Source organism: Lithobates pipiens, unplaced genomic scaffold, assembly GCF_037356315.1.
Source record: "Lithobates pipiens isolate NorthernLeopardFrog02 unplaced genomic scaffold, aLitPip1_a1.2 Scaffold_10, whole genome shotgun sequence".
Lineage (NCBI taxonomy): Eukaryota > Metazoa > Chordata > Amphibia > Anura > Ranidae > Lithobates > Lithobates pipiens.
The window spans coordinates 61984323-62004139 of NW_027507686.1; the positions used below are offsets into that span (position 1 = coordinate 61984323).

Sequence of the window (19817 nt, forward strand, 5' to 3'; positions counted from 1 at the left end):
TTTTTTTACAACTACTATTCCTTTTTATTGGCTTTTGGAATTTACAAATGCAGCAATTTAGAAATCAGATGAAAGGTTTAGCACTGGAAAACACTTGATAGATAAAAAGTGCATTTTATTTACATCTATATGGATCAGACCAAAAGCGAGGGACAAAGGAGGAGGAATGAGGGACATTGCTCCAAATCAGGGACAGTCCCTTGAAATCAGGGACAGTTAGGAGCTATGTCTAAACTTTTTAAGATAGTCTTCTAACCCGCTCATATAGTAAAGACACCTGAAATAGCTGTGAATGCAGCCTGTAGACACCATGCTGTACACACTATTGCAGCCTGCTAGAGGAGGCAGGTCCTGTCAGCTATGTAAATTACTACCAAATATAAACTGCGTATTAAAAAAAAAAATCCGTCAGTTATTGTATAATTATCTGTAGTGTATTTACAACCATTCTGTAGAGAAACTCCGGTACACAGAGCTCTTTCTATAGCTTGTACTGTGACAACATCTACGGATCTGCAAGGACCTGTAGCCCAGCCTGAGCCGCCCTGGAGACACTGTAGAGCAGCCTGGCATTGTCCGTGAGCGGCTTGTTCCTGGATCCTGGAGAGGAGAGACTGTCCCAGCTGTGTGCACAGGTCAGGGAGGCTTCATCATCAGTGTGTGATCTTCTCCATCACCTCCTATTGTCCTGCCAAGTGACCCCCCCTAGGTGGACTCTATACCTCTGCTAATGATGGCCTCCTCTCTTTGGGCCAGTTCACACGCAGGGCTTTTTTTCAGCTTCAAAAAACACATGGAAAGTAGATGATATGGTTTTCAATGGCATCGTCACCACCAGTGCTTGTAGTTCCAGCAAAAAAGGTAGAACATGCTGCATTTTTCCTGTACTGGAACGCTGTAAAATGCATCAAAAACGCACTGGAACGCACACGTCCTTATTTAAAGGGACTGTAAAGCCTCGTGTTTTTTCACCTTAAGGCTGGATTCACACCTATGCATTTTTGGTGCTTTTTGCATTTTGCAGATTTGTACAACAGAACACGTTCTATAGGAAACCATGTTAAATGGACTGTAGTACAAATCTGCAAAATGCAAAAAGCACTAAAAATGCATAGGTGTGAATCGGGCCTAAAGAGGGATTTCACTGGGAAAAAAAATATTAAAAGCCAGCAGCTACAAATACCACAGCTGTTGACTTAATAAATAAATGGACACTCACCTGTCCCAGGGTCCAGCGATGTCGGCAGCTGAGGCCGATCGCTCGGCTCTTGGCTGCTGCCGCCATTCTCGGTGAGGGAATCAGGAAGTGAAGCGTTGTGGCTTCACTTCCCGGTTCCCTACTATGCATGCGCGAGTCGCCCAGCGCAATGGGAATGCTCCGTGCTGTCTCTGGGACCCGTGTGTGTCCCAGCAGACAGCGCGCCGGGACAGGAAACAGCATAGACTCCCGTGGGAGTCTATGCCCGGAAGTGGGTGCAAATACCTGTATTAGACAGGTATCTGCACCCCCCCTCCCCCCTGAAAGGTGCCAACTGTGACACCGGAGGGGGGGAGGGTTCCGATGAGTGGAAGTTCCACTTTAGGGTGGAACCCCGCTTTAATGCATCATACTCATTAAAGTGATTGAAAAAGAGCTTTTTAAAAATAACAAATATGTCATACTTACCTCCCCTGTGCAGCTTGTTTTGCACAGAGTGGCCCTGATCCTCATCTTCTGGGGTCCCCTGGCGGCTCCTCCCCACATCTGATTACCCCCTAGGAAAAGCGCTCTTCCAAGGGGGTTACCTTGTGGGCAAATTCCCGAGTCCAGCATTCGCACCCAAGGGTGCGAATGCTGGACTCGGCCCCACCCCCCGCGTCATTGTATTTTTTTGACAGCAGAGGGAGCCAATGGCTGCGCTCCGATCAATCTACCCAATCAAGAGCCGGGACCCTGTGGAGAGAGGGACAGTGCGTCCCCACCGAAGAGATGAAGGGGGTCAGGTAAGTAAAACGGGGTCGGTGACTGCCAGGTGTTTTTTTCACCTTAATGCATTGTGACCAACATTTTACAGCCCATTCATAAAATTTGTGTTGTGTTGTGGAGCCTTCAGTGTCTTGGAGATTTAATATATAAGAACAACATTACCCCTCTACGTCTGCAGTTGCACTTGTGCAAAACGTCCCAGAAATCTCCACTATCCTGGAACAATTTTCCACATGGCTTGTGGCTTTTGTCGTGCCCGGTGATACTGTCAAGGCATGAATTGGCCATAATTTGAGCCGTATATTACCAGCATTACTCTTTCATACCATATATGCAGCAAAGAGAGCGCTATGAGGAGTACTGTATATTGGCCAAGAGTTTAACCACTTCAGCTCCTGAAGATTTTATTTCCCTTCGAACCGGTTCACACTGAGGCAGCACGATTTGCAGCGCGACTGCCTCAGGCGACCAGGATCCGACTTTAGCGGCGGCTTGCAAAATGGCTTCTGTATAGAAGTCAATGCAAGTCGCCCCAAAAGTCGTACAGGAACCTTTTTCTAAGTCGGAGCGACTGAGCTATTTTAACTGGTAATTGCGCAGGCATACAACACTGTGCCCAAATACAATTTATGTAATTTTTTTCCCCACAAATAGAGCTTTATTTTGGTGGTATTTGATCAGCACTGCATTTTTTATCTTTTGTGCTATAAACAAAAAATAAATAAATAAACAATATTTTTTACTTTCTGCTGCAGAACATATAAAAAAAAAGTCTTCATAAATTTTGGCCAAAATGTAGTGGTGCACCAAAATCAAAATTCTTGACTGAAACACACACAGAGAGTTCCCTCTGTACAGAGCCCTGTGTCGATTGTTAATAGGGGTGAGCTCAGGCGTGTTTGCATGGAACACGCGCAGAGCCCGCCAGGAAGTCGGCGGTGCTCTGCGCTAATCACAGGCAGTGAGACATTGCCCGATCTCTGCAGCCGCACACCGATGCAATGTCTCACTGCCTGTGATTAGTGCAGCGCTGCTTCGACTTCCTGGTGGGCTCTGCACATGTTCCATGCGAACACGCCTGAGCGCATCCCTAATTGTCAACATAGGGTTCTGGGCTGTGATTGGTTACAGACAATCAGCAGGTCCTGGCCATGAATCATTGTGCCCTAAACATGCGTGTGCCCTAAACATGAAAGCAGGCAGCAACGGCGGATGGGCAGTCTGCACTTGGTTAAAGTTTGAGCAAAACGGGACTTTCAAAATATGTTAACTCCAGGTATATGGGGGCGGGGGTGAAGAATACCACTTAATTTTTTATTTTTTTTTCCATTCTACTTGATTGATGGTCCTCAAGTAAGTGGAGCACAATGGGCATTTGTAATGGCCGTACATACGATCCGAATATCGTACGAAAAGTGTCAACCGAGGAAGAATCGTACGATTTTCGGATCATGTGTACACTACTATTGAGAGCTGATCACAACAGTTCATCCGATATTATTCGATCGGACAAGCACAAAAATTTTCCTTGTGCGATACCAGATCGTACGATTTTCGTTCAGTCAGTATAGTTGTCATCCGAACATACAATACGAATACATTACAACACATGACATCACTTCCGATGTTTTTTATTTTTTTTTTCTGTCTGAGAATTTTCGGGACTTTATTTACCTATTCAATTTCTACTTGCGACTATTAAGGGAAAAAGGTTGTACGATCTGTCATACGATATTCGGATCGTGTGTACGGGCCATAAAGAACTTTGCTGTGCCTTATAAATGAGCTGTGGCCGCAATGCGACTTTATTAATGGACTTTTCTGTTTTACTATATCTTTTTCTTGTTTCAGGTTGTTGGGTCCTAATGGCCGCTGTAGACAGCTTTCATCTTTTATATCGGGAGGTGGCAAGGTCTTGTCACAACCACTTTGAGTTTCTGGCAGTGGTGGGAGCTCTGTACACAGCAAGGAAAGGCGTCAGTATTTTGTATGAGTGCTACAGTGTGGTCAGACTACATGTCACTCCACATATCCTCAGAAGGAGAGACCTGGTCAAACAGTATGGAGAATGGGCAGTTGTCACTGGTAAGTGAGCCACACAACAACAACATTTTGCTAAAGAGTGAATTTTATTTTTATTTTTTTCAAATATTTTATTGAGCGACACAAAGGCCATCACATTCATAGTACCATCCATCATTAGTAAAGATTGGGGTTCATTTACCAATACTAGAGAGTGCAAAATCTGGGGCAGCTGTGCATGGTAGCCAGTTAGCTTCTAACTTCACTTTATTCAATTAAGCTTTGACAATAAAACCTGGAAGCTGATTGGTATCTATGAAGAGCTGCACCAGATTTTGCACTCTCCAGTTTTAGTAAATCCACCCCATTGACTTCATGTAGGGAGAAATACAGAAACAAGCACCATTAACAGTTTGGGTCAAAACACTAACCCATCGTAGAGGCTCAATCAATAAATGAGCAGAAAGGACCCAACAGATGATGACATTTAACAACACAATATACAGTTTAGGAATAAGAGAGATTAGAAGGCCAACAATTGGATGATCCACTCCAGCCATAGCCGGTCAGAGCCGCTGTACTAACCATCAGAAGTTAGTACAGCGATCTCCCCCGCTGAGCTATTGTGTTCTGACGGGGGTGCACCCCCCCCCCCCCCCACAACATTTTGATCAGCACTCTCTTCCCATGGCTTTTTTTTTTTTCAAATTTGGCCCAAAGTGTCAAGATTTTCACTTAGGGGTGTATTTGCTTTTTGTTGCCAAGTGGTTTGGACATTAATGGCTGTATGTTGAGTTATTTTGAGGGGACAGCAAATTTACACTGCTACACAAGCTGTACACTCACTACTTTACATTGTAGAAAAGTGTTATTTCTTCAGTGTTGTCATGTGAAAAGATATAATAAAATATTTATAAAAATGTGAAGGGTGTACTCACTTTTGTGAGATACTGTATATCGTGGCTTAGATGGCCGCTGACATATGTATTGCATTAGGGAAGTTAAAGGGTTAGGCCAGGCCATAGACAGAGCAATTTTCTTTCTTGCAACCACAAGTTGCAGGAAAGAAAATCACTTGATTCCCGCTTCAACCGCTCCTGTGGAGCCATTGTGTTCTACCGGCGGGGAAGCCATACCTTGCTGGGAGAGTACAGTGATTACTGCTATAAAAGCCGCTAGCAATAATCACATTTAAAGTCCAACAGGCTGGCCGTACCCAAGTTGATGGATCAATGGGTGAACTGGCTGGCTTTAAATCAAGCTAGCAGCTGCTTTTGTTTTTAATTTTTTAATACAATCAGTTTTCTCTACGATGCACAACTGCCCAAGCACGTTTGCAGAAATGGAAATGTGGGCATCACCATTCCCCACATCCCAGGATGTGTGTCCTCTCCAGTTTCCAGCATTGTTGCTGGGTTATGTGTTTTAAGGAGATGCTGGGGTGGATTTACTAAAGGCAAATGGTCACTGGGTTGGATTTACTAAAGGCAAATGATATACAGGTGAATGTGAGGGATGACATCACTAATGGAGCAAGGGAAGAGGTGGAATCCTTATTGGTAGTGTTACAATGGGAGGAAACCAAGGAGAAATATTACTGGGAGTATGCTATAGGCCCCCTAACCTGAGGGAGGGGGGGGAGACGGACCTCCTATCACAGTTTGTTATGGCGGCTAGGATGGTAAGTGTCATTATAATGGGGGGTTTTAATTATCCAGACATAGACTGGGCGGAAGGAACTGCACATTCATATAAGGCTCGCTATTTCCTAAATGTCTTACAGGACAATTTCATTGGTCAGATAGTAAATGCACCAACAAGAAACAATGCATTACTAGACCCACTGATTACTAACATTAGAGACTTGATCATGAATGTAGAAATACGGGGCAACTTAGCAAACAGTGATCACAGGTCAATTCGTTTAAACATAAATCACACAAATAGGAAACATAAGGGGAATACAAAGACACTGAATTTCAAAAGAGCCAACTTCCAGAAACTATGCTCCTTGTTATTGAATTTCAAAATAGCCAACTTCCAGAAACTACGCTACTTGTTAAAAGATACTAAATGGGATAAAATCCTAGGAGCAAATAACACGGAGGAAAGATGTATAGAAAAGCAAAGGAGAAGGCCTTCAACAAAAACAGGGCTTGAGGGATCATCATAAGCATTCCAACTGTACAAAGAATGCAATAAATGTAAGTGTGTAATCAGGGCGTCTAAGATGGAACAAAAAAGGCACATAGTGGAGGAGAGTAAGAAAAATCCCAAGAAATTTGTTAAGTACATAAATAGTAAAAGAGGGAGGGTAGATCATACAACCGCTCCTGTGGAGCCATTGTGTTCTACCGGCGGGGAAGCCATACCTTGCTGGGAGAGTACAGTGATTACTGCTATAAAAGCCGCTAGCAATAATCACATTTAAAGTCCAACAGGCTGGCCGTACCCAAGTTGATGGATCAATGGGTGAACTGGCTGGCTTTAAATCAAGCTAGCAGCTGCTTTTGTTTTTAATTTTTTAATACAATCAGTTTTCTCTACGATGCACAACTGCCCAAGCACGTTTGCAGAAATGGAAATGTGGGCATCACCATTCCCCACATCCCAGGATGTGTGTCCTCTCCAGTTTCCAGCATTGTTGCTGGGTTATGTGTTTTAAGGAGATGCTGGGGTGGATTTACTAAAGGCAAATGGTCACTGGGTTGGATTTACTAAAGGCAAATGATATACAGGTGAATGTGAGGGATGACATCACTAATGGAGCAAGGGAAGAGGTGGAATCCATTGGTAGTGTTACAATGGGAGGAAACCAAGGAGAAATATTACTGGGAGTATGCTATAGGCCCCCTAACCTGAGGGAGGGGGGGGAGACGGACCTCCTATCACAGTTTGTTATGGCGGCTAGGATGGTAAGTGTCATTATAATGGGGGGTTTTAATTATCCAGACATAGACTGGGCGGAAGGAACTGCACATTCATATAAGGCTCGCTATTTCCTAAATGTCTTACAGGACAATTTCATTGGTCAGATAGTAAATGCACCAACAAGAAACAATGCATTACTAGACCCACTGATTACTAACATTAGAGACTTGATCATGAATGTAGAAATACGGGGCAACTTAGCAAACAGTGATCACAGGTCAATTCGTTTAAACATAAATCACACAAATAGGAAACATAAGGGGAATACAAAGACACTGAATTTCAAAAGAGCCAACTTCCAGAAACTATGCTCCTTGTTATTGAATTTCAAAATAGCCAACTTCCAGAAACTACGCTACTTGTTAAAAGATACTAAATGGGATAAAATCCTAGGAGCAAATAACACGGAGGAAAGATGTATAGAAAAGCAAAGGAGAAGGCCTTCAACAAAAACAGGGCTTGAGGGATCATCATAAGCATTCCAACTGTACAAAGAATGCAATAAATGTAAGTGTGTAATCAGGGCGTCTAAGATGGAACAAAAAAGGCACATAGTGGAGGAGAGTAAGAAAAATCCCAAGAAATTTGTTAAGTACATAAATAGTAAAAGAGGGAGGGTAGATCATATTGGCCCCATAAAGAATGATGAAAGAATTCTGGTTACAAAGGTGAGATGGCGAAGGTTTTGAATGTATTCATCTCCTCAGTCTTCACGAGGGGCTTCAGTAACCAAAACTACAATGTTTATCCTCATGACATGTCACAGGAAGCACCTCCATGGTTAACAGAGGATAAAATCAGAAACGGACTTCAAAAATTTAACATAAATAAGTCACCGCGACAGATTTGCACCCAAGAGTCCTTAAGGAGCTCAGTCAAGTAAATGTCAGACCATTGTTCCTAATTTTTACGAACAGTCTACTGACTGGTATGGTACCAGCTGATTGGAGAAAAACCAATGTAGTACCAATCTTTTAAAAAGGACCAAGATATATCCCTGGGAACTACAGACCAGTTAGCCTAACATCAATAGTATGCAAGCTCTTGAAAGGGATGATAAGGGACTATATGCAAGATTTTAGTAATGAAAACAGTATCATTAGCAGTAATTGGCATGGATTCATGAAAAATCGTTCTTGACAAACAAATCTGTTAACCTTCTATGAGGAGGTGAGCTGCCATCTAGATGAAGGAAGGCCGGTAGACGTGGTATATCTGGATTTTGCAAAGGCATTTGATACAGTTCCCCACAAATGTTTACTATACACGATAAGGTCTGTCAGCATGGACCAAAGGGTGAGTACCTGGATTGAGAACTGGCTACAAGGGCGAGTTCAGAGGGTAGTGATAAATGGGGAGTACTCAGAATGGTCCAGTGTGGAAAGTGGTGTTCCTCAGGGTTTTGTCCTGGGACCAACCCTATTTAATTTATGCATAAATGATCTGGAGCATGTGATAAATGGCTCAATCTCTGTATTTGCCGGCGACACTAAGCTAAGCAGGGCAATAGCTTCTCCACAGGATGTGGAAAGCTTCTAAGAAGATCTGAACAAATGAATGGGGTGGGCAACTACATGGCAAATGAGGTTTAATGTAGAAAAATGTAAAATAATGCATTTAGGCGGCAAAAACATGAATGCAAGCTATTCACTGGGGGGAGAAACTTTGGGGGAATCTAGGATGGAAAAGGACCTGGGGGTCCTAGTAGATGACTGGCTCAGCAACGGCATGCAATGCCAAGCTGCTGCAAGCAAGGCCAATAGAATATTGGCATGCATTAAAAGGGGATCAGAGATAAAATGATTATGATCCCACTCTACAAGACTTTGGCCTGGCCAAACCTGGAGTATTCCATCCAGTTCTAGGCTCCAATGTTCAGGAAAAATGGGCTAGAAATGGAGTACAAAGAAGGGTAACAAAGCTATTAAAGGGTCTGGAGGATGTTAGTTATGAGGAAAGATTACAAGCACTGAACTTATTCTCTGGAGAAGAGACGATTGAGAGGGGATATGATTTCAATATACAAATACCATACTGGTGACCCCACAATAGGGATACAACTTTTCCACGAAAGGGCATTTAGTAAGGCTTGTGGTCATTCACTAAAATTCGAGGGAAACTGCGTAGAGGGTTCTTTACGGTAAGAGCGATAAGAATGTGGTATTCTCTTCCACAAGTAGTGGTTTCAGCTGGGAGCGTAGATAATTAAAAAAAACTATTAGGCACCTAAACGACCACAACTTACGGGGGTATACAATGTAATATTGATATAAAAGCATACACACGCACAGGATGGACTTGTGTCTTTTTTCAACCTTGTAACTATGAACTATATGTAACTATGACTGTGCAAGTGCAGTTGCTCCAGAATGTAGTAAATGAGGTAAAGCTTCACTTTGCAAAGAATACCCAATCACATGCCAGGAAATTAAAGAAAAATCAGCATCTATGCTTGCACATGATTGGATGATGGAAGTCAGTGGCGCTTCTGGAGTAACTGCACTTGCAGAATGCATAGTCTATTTGCCTTTAAATTCACTCCACTGTCACATGGCCCGCACAGAGCAAAGTGACAATATCTGTGCAAGGGTCCTCTCCTAATCTCTTATACTCATAATTCCCTATCAGGTCCAGGATTAAAATCCCCAGTGTGGGCTGGTGTCGGATGCATAGTGATGTTTTTCCCTCCGTCATGAGTACTTGGGCCTAACGATTGGCTGCTAGACCCCAGTACTGTTCATGGGGGGGAAAGTCGCATGCTCCCCAATTCCTTGGAACACCTTGTATTGTTTCAGGTTATGGTGGAGAAAAGAGCAGAATGGGAGCATAGGGCATGGTCAGTATTAGTGGGTTGGAGGGCCCCCTTTGCAAAGACACATGCACTTTGTCCTGAATGGCAAAAAAAGTACAGCTGCCCTTTTTACATATTTTTTTTAATTAATATGACCTCACTTGATAACTAGCTGAGTTTTAATAAAGCAGACCATACCTAGAGCAGTAGGTGATGACACACAGCAACCAATCAAAACCTACTATCTGATCTGGCTACAGTAAAATCTAATTGACTTCACTGAGTTACACCATTATCTCATCTGCACATTGAAAATCACTCAGAGTTTTTATTAAGTCACAAATTATATGAAAACAACTTGTAATTGAAAAAAAAAAAAAAAGCCTCCCACTGAGCGATTTCGGTGTACAGGGGAGATATTTTGTTTTTGCATTTTACAACGTCGTTGTCCGTTTTGGTCATTCTAGCACCCTATGAACACAAGGATCCACAGAGATTCAGGCTGTCTTTGTACTGGTGACTACGAAGGGTCATAAACAATGGGAAGTTTATAGTTGTCACCAGCACAGGAAGTGAGAGGAAATCTTTCATTGGGGACAACTGTCTAAGTTTGGGCCGGTTTCCTCTGTGCTTTGTGTTTCCTGGAATCTCCCCAATGGGGACAGAGACTGCAACGAAAAGCTGACAGGTTTCTATATATTCCATACTCTAGCCTAAACTGAAATAAAACGTTGTGAGATAAAGATCCTTTTAAAAATGTATATTACTGCCACAGTGTACCTATTATTATAAGCTGTCTCCGAACCCCAATAAATGGCTGACAGTGACAGAGCAGGATGAGATCTTTCTTGCAGCATTTCAATATGAGTCTGGTATGAACCCCACTCTGTCTGTCTATCTGTCTGTCAATGCACTACCCCTTCTGTGCTGTAGCAGAAGATTTTTTTTTTTCTTCAACTAGCATGTTGATTCCTATACAGACTGCTTTTCTTTGTGTATCCGTTGATTTCAGGCTGCTAAATGAAATAGTGTAATTGGTTGCTTAGAGTTATACTTTGTTTCATTGATAAAAAAAAAAAGTTGATGGGATATTTCTGTACAGGAGCCACTGATATCATTGGAAAGGCATATGCAGAAGAGCTGGCAAGTCGCGGGCTGAATATTATCCTGATCTGCAGTAATAGAGAAGAGCTGCTCAATGTCTCAGAGGCCATAGTTGGGACTTATGGAGTCAACACCAGTATCATTTATGCCGATTTCAGCAAGGGGCATGAAGCATATGCTTCCATCGTGCAGAGTCTGAGAGATCTGGATGTGGGTATTTTGGTTAACAATGCCAGGGTGCCGTATGAATATCCACAATGTATTCTGGAGATTCCAGAGGACAAAGTATGGGAGATCATCAATGTCAATGTTGCTGCAGCTGTCATGATGGTGCGTATAGTGGTCCCAGGCATGGCACAGAGGAAGAGAGGAGCCATTGTCAATGTGTCCCCTGGAAATGGATACCGTCACAACGCTATTACTCAGATAGCTGCATCCAAGGTAAAGTATCCAAAGTAAAATAAGCAAGGGGCCTAGTTTATTTTTTTACTTACATTGTGCACTGTGCTGAAAGCAGGGATCTCTTGTTATTTTCTTGCTGCAGAAGAGTGTTTTTTTTTCTCATTGATTATACCAGCTTTTCAACCTAGAGGAACCCTTGAAATAACGTTCCGGGCTCAGGAAACCCTGCTAAATATTAATATATATCTACAATTCATGATACATGAGTGTGATGGTCAGTGGGAAGAATGTTCATTACACTTGTTGTCATTGGGAAGAATTACCTCCTTACAGAGAGGTAGAAATTGCTCATTGCTCAAAGAACCCATAGCAACTTCTGGAGGAAATTTAGGATTTCATGGAGAAACCCTGGATTATATAATGTGTTCCAACCTAGGTTGACTAGTGACAGTATGTAAGCCAAATGTTTTTGGAACATTGTGCCATTTTTGGTGTCCGTGATTATCCATGATCTATGTACCTTTTAGCATGTACAATCCGTCTAAACCTAAAAAATGGAGCAGATGCTGCTCCTAACACAAGCCCCTTTGTTGATGTGTTTGTTAATGCCCCCCCCCCCCCCCCCCCAAAAATAGATTTTCTGGTCCCTTAAAGCAGATTAAACAGTGCAGTGCTTGTGCTGTGTAATCTGCCCCCCCCCCCCTCTAAACTGCTGAGCCCTGACCATGGTGGTCAGAGTGCGTCCCTATGTCATATGCAGCTGTCCTCTCTGCTCTCCCCTCTCCCCCTCGCCACCTCCTCCCTGCCTGCCATCTCTGTGTCTGTGTGTCTCCGCCTCTACCCCCTGCCGCTATTAGTAAAATAAATTCTAAATGGTCCCTGCCAGCCCCTCTTATGGCATAGCACACTGCATTTAGTCTTTTATAAAAAAAAAAAAACAAGCATTGTAAATACTGATTTAGCACGATCTTCAGGCAGGTCACGTGACTCTCGTCCGGTTTCCAGGGCTGCTGCAGGATAGGCTGAGGGGCCATGTGATCTCCCTGGCTGACGTCAGAGGGAGATCTCGGCTTCTCCTGCAGAAGCCATATATTGGATAAATAGAGCAGCCGCGAGTCATGTGACCGGCCTGAAGATCGTTCTAAATAGGTATTTAAAACACTCGTTTTTTTATATATATATAAGTTTAATATGCAGTGTGCTATGCCAGGCTCTAATAGAGGGTCTGGTAGTGTTTGTGTTATATGGGTTAACAAACACTTTAATTAGAAGCAATGAGTTCTCTGTTCTGCTATGTCTGTCACAGGCAGCACAAAGAATGGAGAGCTGGAGCTGTAGCCTGCATGTGCCGATCTCTCTGCCTGTCCCTGCCCCCTGCTCAGCTTGATGTATAAGATAGGAGGAGGGTTGTTAACTGTGCAGGTTCTGCTTGTGAAGTGTAATCCCTGCACAAGCAGAGAGAGAGAGACGTAAGCTGTCTGTCTTCTGATGGGTCACATCCCTCATGACAGGTCAGACCTGGCAGGAATCTACATTTTCTATATGTAAAACTGCTGTGTTCCCCACTGTTCCCTGACAGTTTTTTGCACCTTTTTATAATGGCGCAGGAAGTTTAGTTAATTCTTTGGATTGAACAAATTGCCTTTCCTACTTCCTGACGATATAGCTATTTACAGCTATTGTGACACCTTAAAAAAAAACTGCCTGGGCCTTTGTATAAATGTGTGCAGCTTTTTTGCAGCTCTAGTCCTGCACATACATGTCCTATCCATTACTACAGTATTGGGCTCCAGCTGTTACCCAGCTTGCTTGAGTATAGAAGGAATCAGAAAACAGGGCCATATACTCTGTACAGTGACATTTTTTGTTTCTGATGTTATTAATGGTAGCAGTGCTTAATTAGTTCCCAACCTGGGAACATTTATGTACACAAGTTTTCAAATCTAATGAACTCAAAAAATGTCTGCAATTTTTTTTTCTCATTTGGCCATTTTGTGAGAGTCTGTGTGGTGATTGGAAGCAGTAATCTAACTGTTTGTATGGACAGGTAAGTGTGGGTGGACATAAAGAGGAAGAAGATGTAACGCTTTAAATACACAGAAAAAAAACATATAAGGTGGCTGTTTTACCTGCCGATGGATTTGTTTGTGCCAATCCAGTCCTGAAATTAACACAGTATGGCCCTGTCTGGCAGGGCTGAAGACTCAAATTTTCTCTCCTGTACTTATGTACTTAAGGTCTTGTCATTGTCATAGCCATTGACCTGACAGTAAAAAGAGAAGGAAAAAAATGGTGAGCTCATCTCTGCCACACAGTTGTCTCCTCCTATCAGCATGCTTCTTGCTAGCACATGAGCACTGTGGTACAACTGACTAGCTCTGTGCTGCTTCTCCCTTTCCCAATCTGAGCTTTGCTGTACAGTGTCCTGCAGGAAGCTGAATTGAAATTCAAATTCAGTTACCTACAATTGTTGCATAAAAAAAAGTACAAATAATGAATACAGTGCTGCAATAGATTTAAGTGCTTTATACCTGCCAGGAGTTCACCTTTTAAACCTCTTTATAGATATACAAAGTGAACAACTTCTAAAGTGGTTCTAAAGGCTTAAAGTTTTTTATGCATGAAGGTAAAAAAACGTCTCTGTACAGCAGCCCCCCAGTCCCTCTAATACTTGGAGCCCCATCACAATCCAGTAATGTGCATGGGAGCCTCGGTTCTTCTGGAACTCTCCCTCCTCATTGGTTGAGACAGCAGCGGCAGCTATTGGCTCCCACTGCAGTCAATCGCAGCCATTGAGGGGGCAAGGTCAAGCCACGGCTCTGTTTGTGAATGGATATGCAGAGCAGTGGCTCGGGAGCCCCCAGGCAAGAGGGGGGTAAAGAGCTTCGACAGGGGGGCCTGAGAAGAGGATGATTAGGTTGATTTTTAAATAACAAAATGTCATATTTACCTGCTCTGTGCAGTGGTTTTGCACAGAGCAGGTAAATATGACATTTTGTTATTTGAAAAGAAAAATGCCTCTTTTAATATTACTTTAAGACGTTATCATATTACTTTACCACATGCCAACCAGCGCACGACGATGTACGTCAGCACAATGGCACGGCTGGGCAAATGGGCGTACAGGTATAATAAAATAAATCTATCCCCTGTTTTGTAGACGCTATAAATTTTGCGCAAACCAATCAATATACGCTTATTGAGATATAGATTATATATATATATATATATATATATATATATATATATATATATAATTTATTTATTTTTTTACCAAAAATATGTAAAAGAATACATATTGGCCTAAACTGAGAAAGGGAAATTAGATTTTTTATATATTTTTGGGGGATATTTATTATAGCTTTTTTTTTCGAAATTGTCTCTCTTTTTTTGTTTATAGCGCAAAAAATAAAAACCGCAGAAGTGATCAAATACCACCAAAAGAAAGCTCTAATTGTGGGGAAATAAGGACGTCAATTTTGTTTGGGTACAGTGTCACACGAACGCGCAATTGTCAGTTAAATTAACGCAGTGTCGAATCCCAAAAAGTGCTCTGGTCAGGAAGGGGGTACAAATATCCTACAGGCTATTTTAAGAGTCTAATAAATTAAACTTTAAAATACTCCAAATATTTATCCCAGCAGGTTACAATTATGTACTTTATTAAAAAAAAAAAAAAAGGGATAAAAATCTGCTAAGCGATATTATACCACATTTCTCTGTAAAGTCATTTAAAGTACGGTAATATTTTAAGTGGTTGTAAAGGCTCAAAGTTTTTCACCTTCATAGATTAAGGAGAGGTCCAAAAGCTACCAAAAGGGATGAGTACTAAGAAGGTTTAAAAAATATCAAAATTAGGTATATACAGTGCCTTGAAAAAGTAATCATACCCCTTGAAATGTTTGACATTTTGTCATGATACAACCAAAAACGTAAATGTATTGGGATTTTATGTGATGGACCAACACAAAATGGCACATAATTGTGAAGTGGAAGAAAAAATGCTAATTGATTTTCCACATTTTTTTTACAAACAAATATGTGAAATGTGTGCAAATCATTTGTATTCAGCCCCCCTGAGTCAATACTTTGTAGAACCTCCTTTCGCTGCAATTAGAGCTGCAAGTCTCTTTGGGGATGTCTCTACCAGCTTTGCACATCTAGAGAGTGACATTTTTGCCCATTTGCACAGTTTTGTACAAACAGTAACTTCTTCTTCTCCATGTACAAAATCAAGACCCAAATATCTCCAACTGCCTACAATTTATATTTTTCAATTTTCTTTTTTTTTTTGTCAGGCTTATTTGGACAAATTCAGCAGACAGCTGCAATGTGAGCTTCGGTCCAGTGGAATATTTGTACAATTGTTAACTCCTCTGTGTGTGGCAGACAAACATGAGCCTTCTACTGGGACTTTGCAGTATCTGCCGGCTTTTGTCCCATCATCTGATGTTTATGCACGACATGCTATAAGAACATTAGGGATCTCTTCCAGGACCACTGGATACTGGGCCCACTCCTTGCAGGTAACGTATAACAATTGCATGCCAAAGATGTTTATGTTGATATACCATAGTTACCAGTAAAAAGCAACACTTAAAAGCCAACGTGTAAAGGGCCAGTGGCAGATCATACAACAGGAAACCAGTTGTGCTCCAGGGCTTGCTGCCCTCTTCAGATTGGGGGGGCTCCTGAAAACTAGACAACAAAGTGCAAAAATTACGTACCAGCCTTGTGCATTGCCTCAGGTGCCATTTATTAAACGGAATACACAAATAAATATACTCACAAAGCAAGCTGAATTATAGGCTCGGATACAATCGCTAGGAAACCAGCCTCAGTACAGAACCTCAACAGTATTGATAGGTGACCCTGGGTACCCCACGGTAGAAACATAACCTAACTCGTTTTGAGAAATATACCCTCATCCTCAGAGCTAGGAGCTCTTGGGGAAAGGGTATATCCCTCAAAATGCATTGGTTATTGTAATGAGGCTGGTCTCCTATCAGTTGTATATGAGCTTATGATTCAACGAGGTGTGTGTGTGTGTGTGTGTGTGTGTGTATGTATGTATGTGTGTATATATATATATATATATATATATATATATTTGTTTTTTTGTAGTCCTGAGTTAATACATGATGCTGGTATGCCTTTTTTGCTCTGTGTTAAATACACCATAGTTAATCTAAAGGAAAATCCCAGGAAGTGAAAGCTTATATTGCCCTCTTTCTGTCTTTCTGGGCTTTCAGCAGAGGGGCAAGGAGTCTTGTGACTCCCAGCTGCCCCATAACAGTTAAGACCCACAATGTTCACACTTTTCTGTTGCCATGGTGGCGTACAGTTCGTTCAGCAGTACATGTCCACACAGGCAGTGTGCTAGGATAGTGATTGGCTCAAAACTGCCTGTATCGCTGTCTCTGTGGTGACATCCCTTCCTCCTCGCACCAGAATCAGCCGTAACCAGAGCTCTCAAGCCTTAACTTAATAGAAATTAGGCAGAATAACACTTTGTAAGTGGTGACTGATCCCACTGCAGAACAAAATTGATGTTTATCTTGATGCAGAAAACCAAAGCCGGAAGTGGTGCTCATAATACAAGCCACCAGTGCACCAACATCTATGATCCCAGTTGCCATCACTGCTCTGATGTGCATGACCCCCACCACATCCACTGAACCAATGTACACAACTTCCCCTGCTGCTACTGAACCAATGCACATGACCCTACTTACTCTGTTCTGCCCCCACAGCCCCATCCACTGGTCACTGCACTGCCATCATGCCCCTGCCCAACTTGCTTATTCACCACCACTTCACTGCATGACCAACACAGCATGACCCTGCTAGTCGCCATCGTGCTGATGCACCCTTCACTTGCCGCCATGGTACCAAAGCACACTAGTGCACCAACTTGCACTATAACATTCTCCACCACTGCACTGACATGCACTTCTGTATTAATTCTGTTTAAAGAATACCAACAAGTTAGCAAGCATAACATAATTGCATTTAGTATTTTACATTGCTTTGGTGAAAAGTAAAGGAAAAAAAATCTGAAATGTTTGTGTGATTGCATATGTCTCTACAGCTTCTTGCATTCCAATGGGTACCTGGCTGGATGTGCACATCAGTAGGAAGAGTTCTTCTGTACTGACGACAGAAAGCAGCTTTATTACTGAACCACATTGGACCATTTGTTCTTTCTACCAGCACTAGTGACTTCAAAACTTGAGTTGTAGGCAGTTTTTTTTGTTTGTTTTGTCTTTATTACAAAGCAAGTTGATTGTGTATATGTTACTACACTGTATATTTTATAATTGTTACTAGAATTCTGAATGTATTATTTGTTATTTTTATATGGCGTTATAGTAAGAGTGTACACTGGGGAGGATGTGTTATTTTATAGTATTTTGCTTTAGAATTCCCCCAGGGCTCCGCTGTTTAACAAGCACCCCATAGAGGCTACTATATTGGCACATCCACCAGTTGAATGTGGCACTGGATAGGATGTTCTTACTAGGAAGTGTCAGTCAGTGGTAGGAGGTCACTTTTGTATTGTTCTGTACATTACCTACTGGAAGTGTTTGAGGGTTGGTTTATTTTTTGTTTCAAAACCTGTGACAAATGGCATATGAACTGATGAGGCATTTTGCACAACATCTTCTACATTATTTGTCTATTTGCCCCTAAACCCTAGCCAATGTGCCTTGACATCAGTTGCGTTACTCCCTCTGCCATATGACAGTGCTCAAGCTGAGGGGTTGTTTGCTACACCTGAGCGATGTAATTTTGGAGCAGGTCACATGTTCACCATACCCTGAAGCACCAGGCACTGTCACCTTCTGTGATGGAGACAGGAGCATTGAGTGAGCATTGGCAAGGTGAGTCTATGTAGGTCAGAAAGGAGGGTTCTTTACAAATACACTGACATTTTGCCCTACATGGGCAAGGTGAAAGTGGGGTTGATTTACTAACACTGGAGAGTGCAAAATCTGGTGCAACTGCGCATGGTAGCCAATTAGCTTCTAACTTCAGCTTTTTCAATTAAGCTTTGACAAAAAAAACTTGGAAGCTGGTTTCTATGCAGAGCTTTAACAGATTTTGCACTCTCCAGTTTTAGTAAATCAAACCCCGGTGTCGCTTTAAGTCCTCAAACAAAAATAGATATAACTGTGTCTCCCATGATATCGGGGTAGTTAGATGTTGGCATTCAGTTTTTGCTGTAGGTGTGGCAAGAGGAAGACAGAGGAGGAGATCTAAGTCCAAGCCTGTTATGTTCCTGGTGTCTGCATACATATTCAATCACAACAATTTACAAGTAAATATCTATTTTCCTTGGGTGTCTTGTGCACCCCCTATATATTATGGCTATCTGCAAATGATGTGTTATTTGCACAGTGTGTTGCAGCTTGGCAGCACCACTCAGCCTCGCCAAGTAATATACACCAGCCATGGGTGCAGACCAGTTCTGGGGCTCACCCAGTTCCACATCTTCAAGTTATCTTACAACTAAAGCTGCACCCCATGTACCCTAACATACAAAAAAATTATAATTCCATGTGGCATATACACTCCACAAGCCCAGAGCTGAGGAGCACTGGTGCATTTTTATCCAAAATAAGATCTTTGTGGGGTGTGGCTTTCCTCGTATAACGGTTTGGAGATCTACACAGTAGCCAAACCCTTTACTCCTCAAAGCTGTGCATAGTCAAAAGATGGTGGCTGGATGTGCTGGCATGATCCTGCCTCTGACCAGCTTCCATTTTAAACAATCTGCATCAATGCTCATGCCATAACATCAGTTATATGCACCGCACAGACCAGCCCCTGTAATCTGTCAAAAAAATAACAAGATGAGTGTTCCCCAGACACAAGTAATGCTTATTTATTTCTCTCTAACATTATATAGTCATGTGGAGCCATAGTGCCTGTGTTTTTTGCACTTTACATGGTTTGTCATCAACAGCAGTCATTAAGTAGAAACACATAATTCTTGTTCTGTATTGTTTTTGTGTGAGTAAACCAGTATTTGTAATATTTTTTTCTCTTTGTGTTTTTGGACGGTGGTTCACAGATTGGCGGTAGCTCGTGATTGGGGCTTCTTCATATACATACACCTGACATATGAGGCAGATCTGAGTCAGAGCAACAGGAGAAGAAGGCACTGGCAGTGTAGTGCCACATGGGTTGCAAATATTTAGGTAGGCTCTATAGTATGGCTCTTCCATTTGAAAGTATGGGCCTAATGAACTAGTAAAAGGCCACTAAAAGTAGTGCAAGTTCAATTCAATGCAGAGTAAACCTAGCAGAAAATTAAACACCGGTAATAGGTAAATACTTTCAAGTGAGTTTAATCATTCAGTAGAGGACAATGCCTACAACATATGGGCTTTTTACTAAAGCACAATGAAACTTTAATTCCAGCTGCGAAAATTTAAATGAAGGTGAGGCAAATATAATAGTAACAGATCAATGTCTTTCCTCTATTTCACGTAGCCCAGAGAAAAGCCCCTGCCATGTAATATTTTGCAGAAAAGAACTTCTGCACACTGTATGAGAGCAGTGGTCTCTTATTTCTAATGGTGAACAGCAAAACAA

General features: G+C 42.0%; 1 protein-coding gene across 2 annotated transcripts; it reads left to right on the plus strand.

Annotated features, from left to right (window-relative positions):
• The first annotated feature begins 498 nt into the window (after positions 1 to 498).
• Positions 499 to 19256, plus strand: LOC143931214 (inactive hydroxysteroid dehydrogenase-like protein 1). Of its 2 annotated transcripts, none has more exons than XM_077455746.1 (5): positions 499 to 635; positions 3818 to 4051; positions 10813 to 11255; positions 15515 to 15742; positions 17308 to 19256. In XM_077455746.1, the coding sequence occupies exons 2-5, from the start codon at positions 3832 to 3834 to the stop codon at positions 17371 to 17373; spliced, it is 957 nt and encodes a 318-aa protein (XP_077311872.1). In that variant the 5' UTR covers positions 499 to 635; positions 3818 to 3831; the 3' UTR covers positions 17374 to 19256. The 2 variants fall into 2 exon arrangements, with proteins under 2 accessions (XP_077311872.1, XP_077311871.1); XM_077455745.1 differs by lacking the exon at positions 499 to 635 and adding an exon at positions 642 to 861.
• The last annotated feature ends 561 nt before the right edge of the window (positions 19257 to 19817 follow it).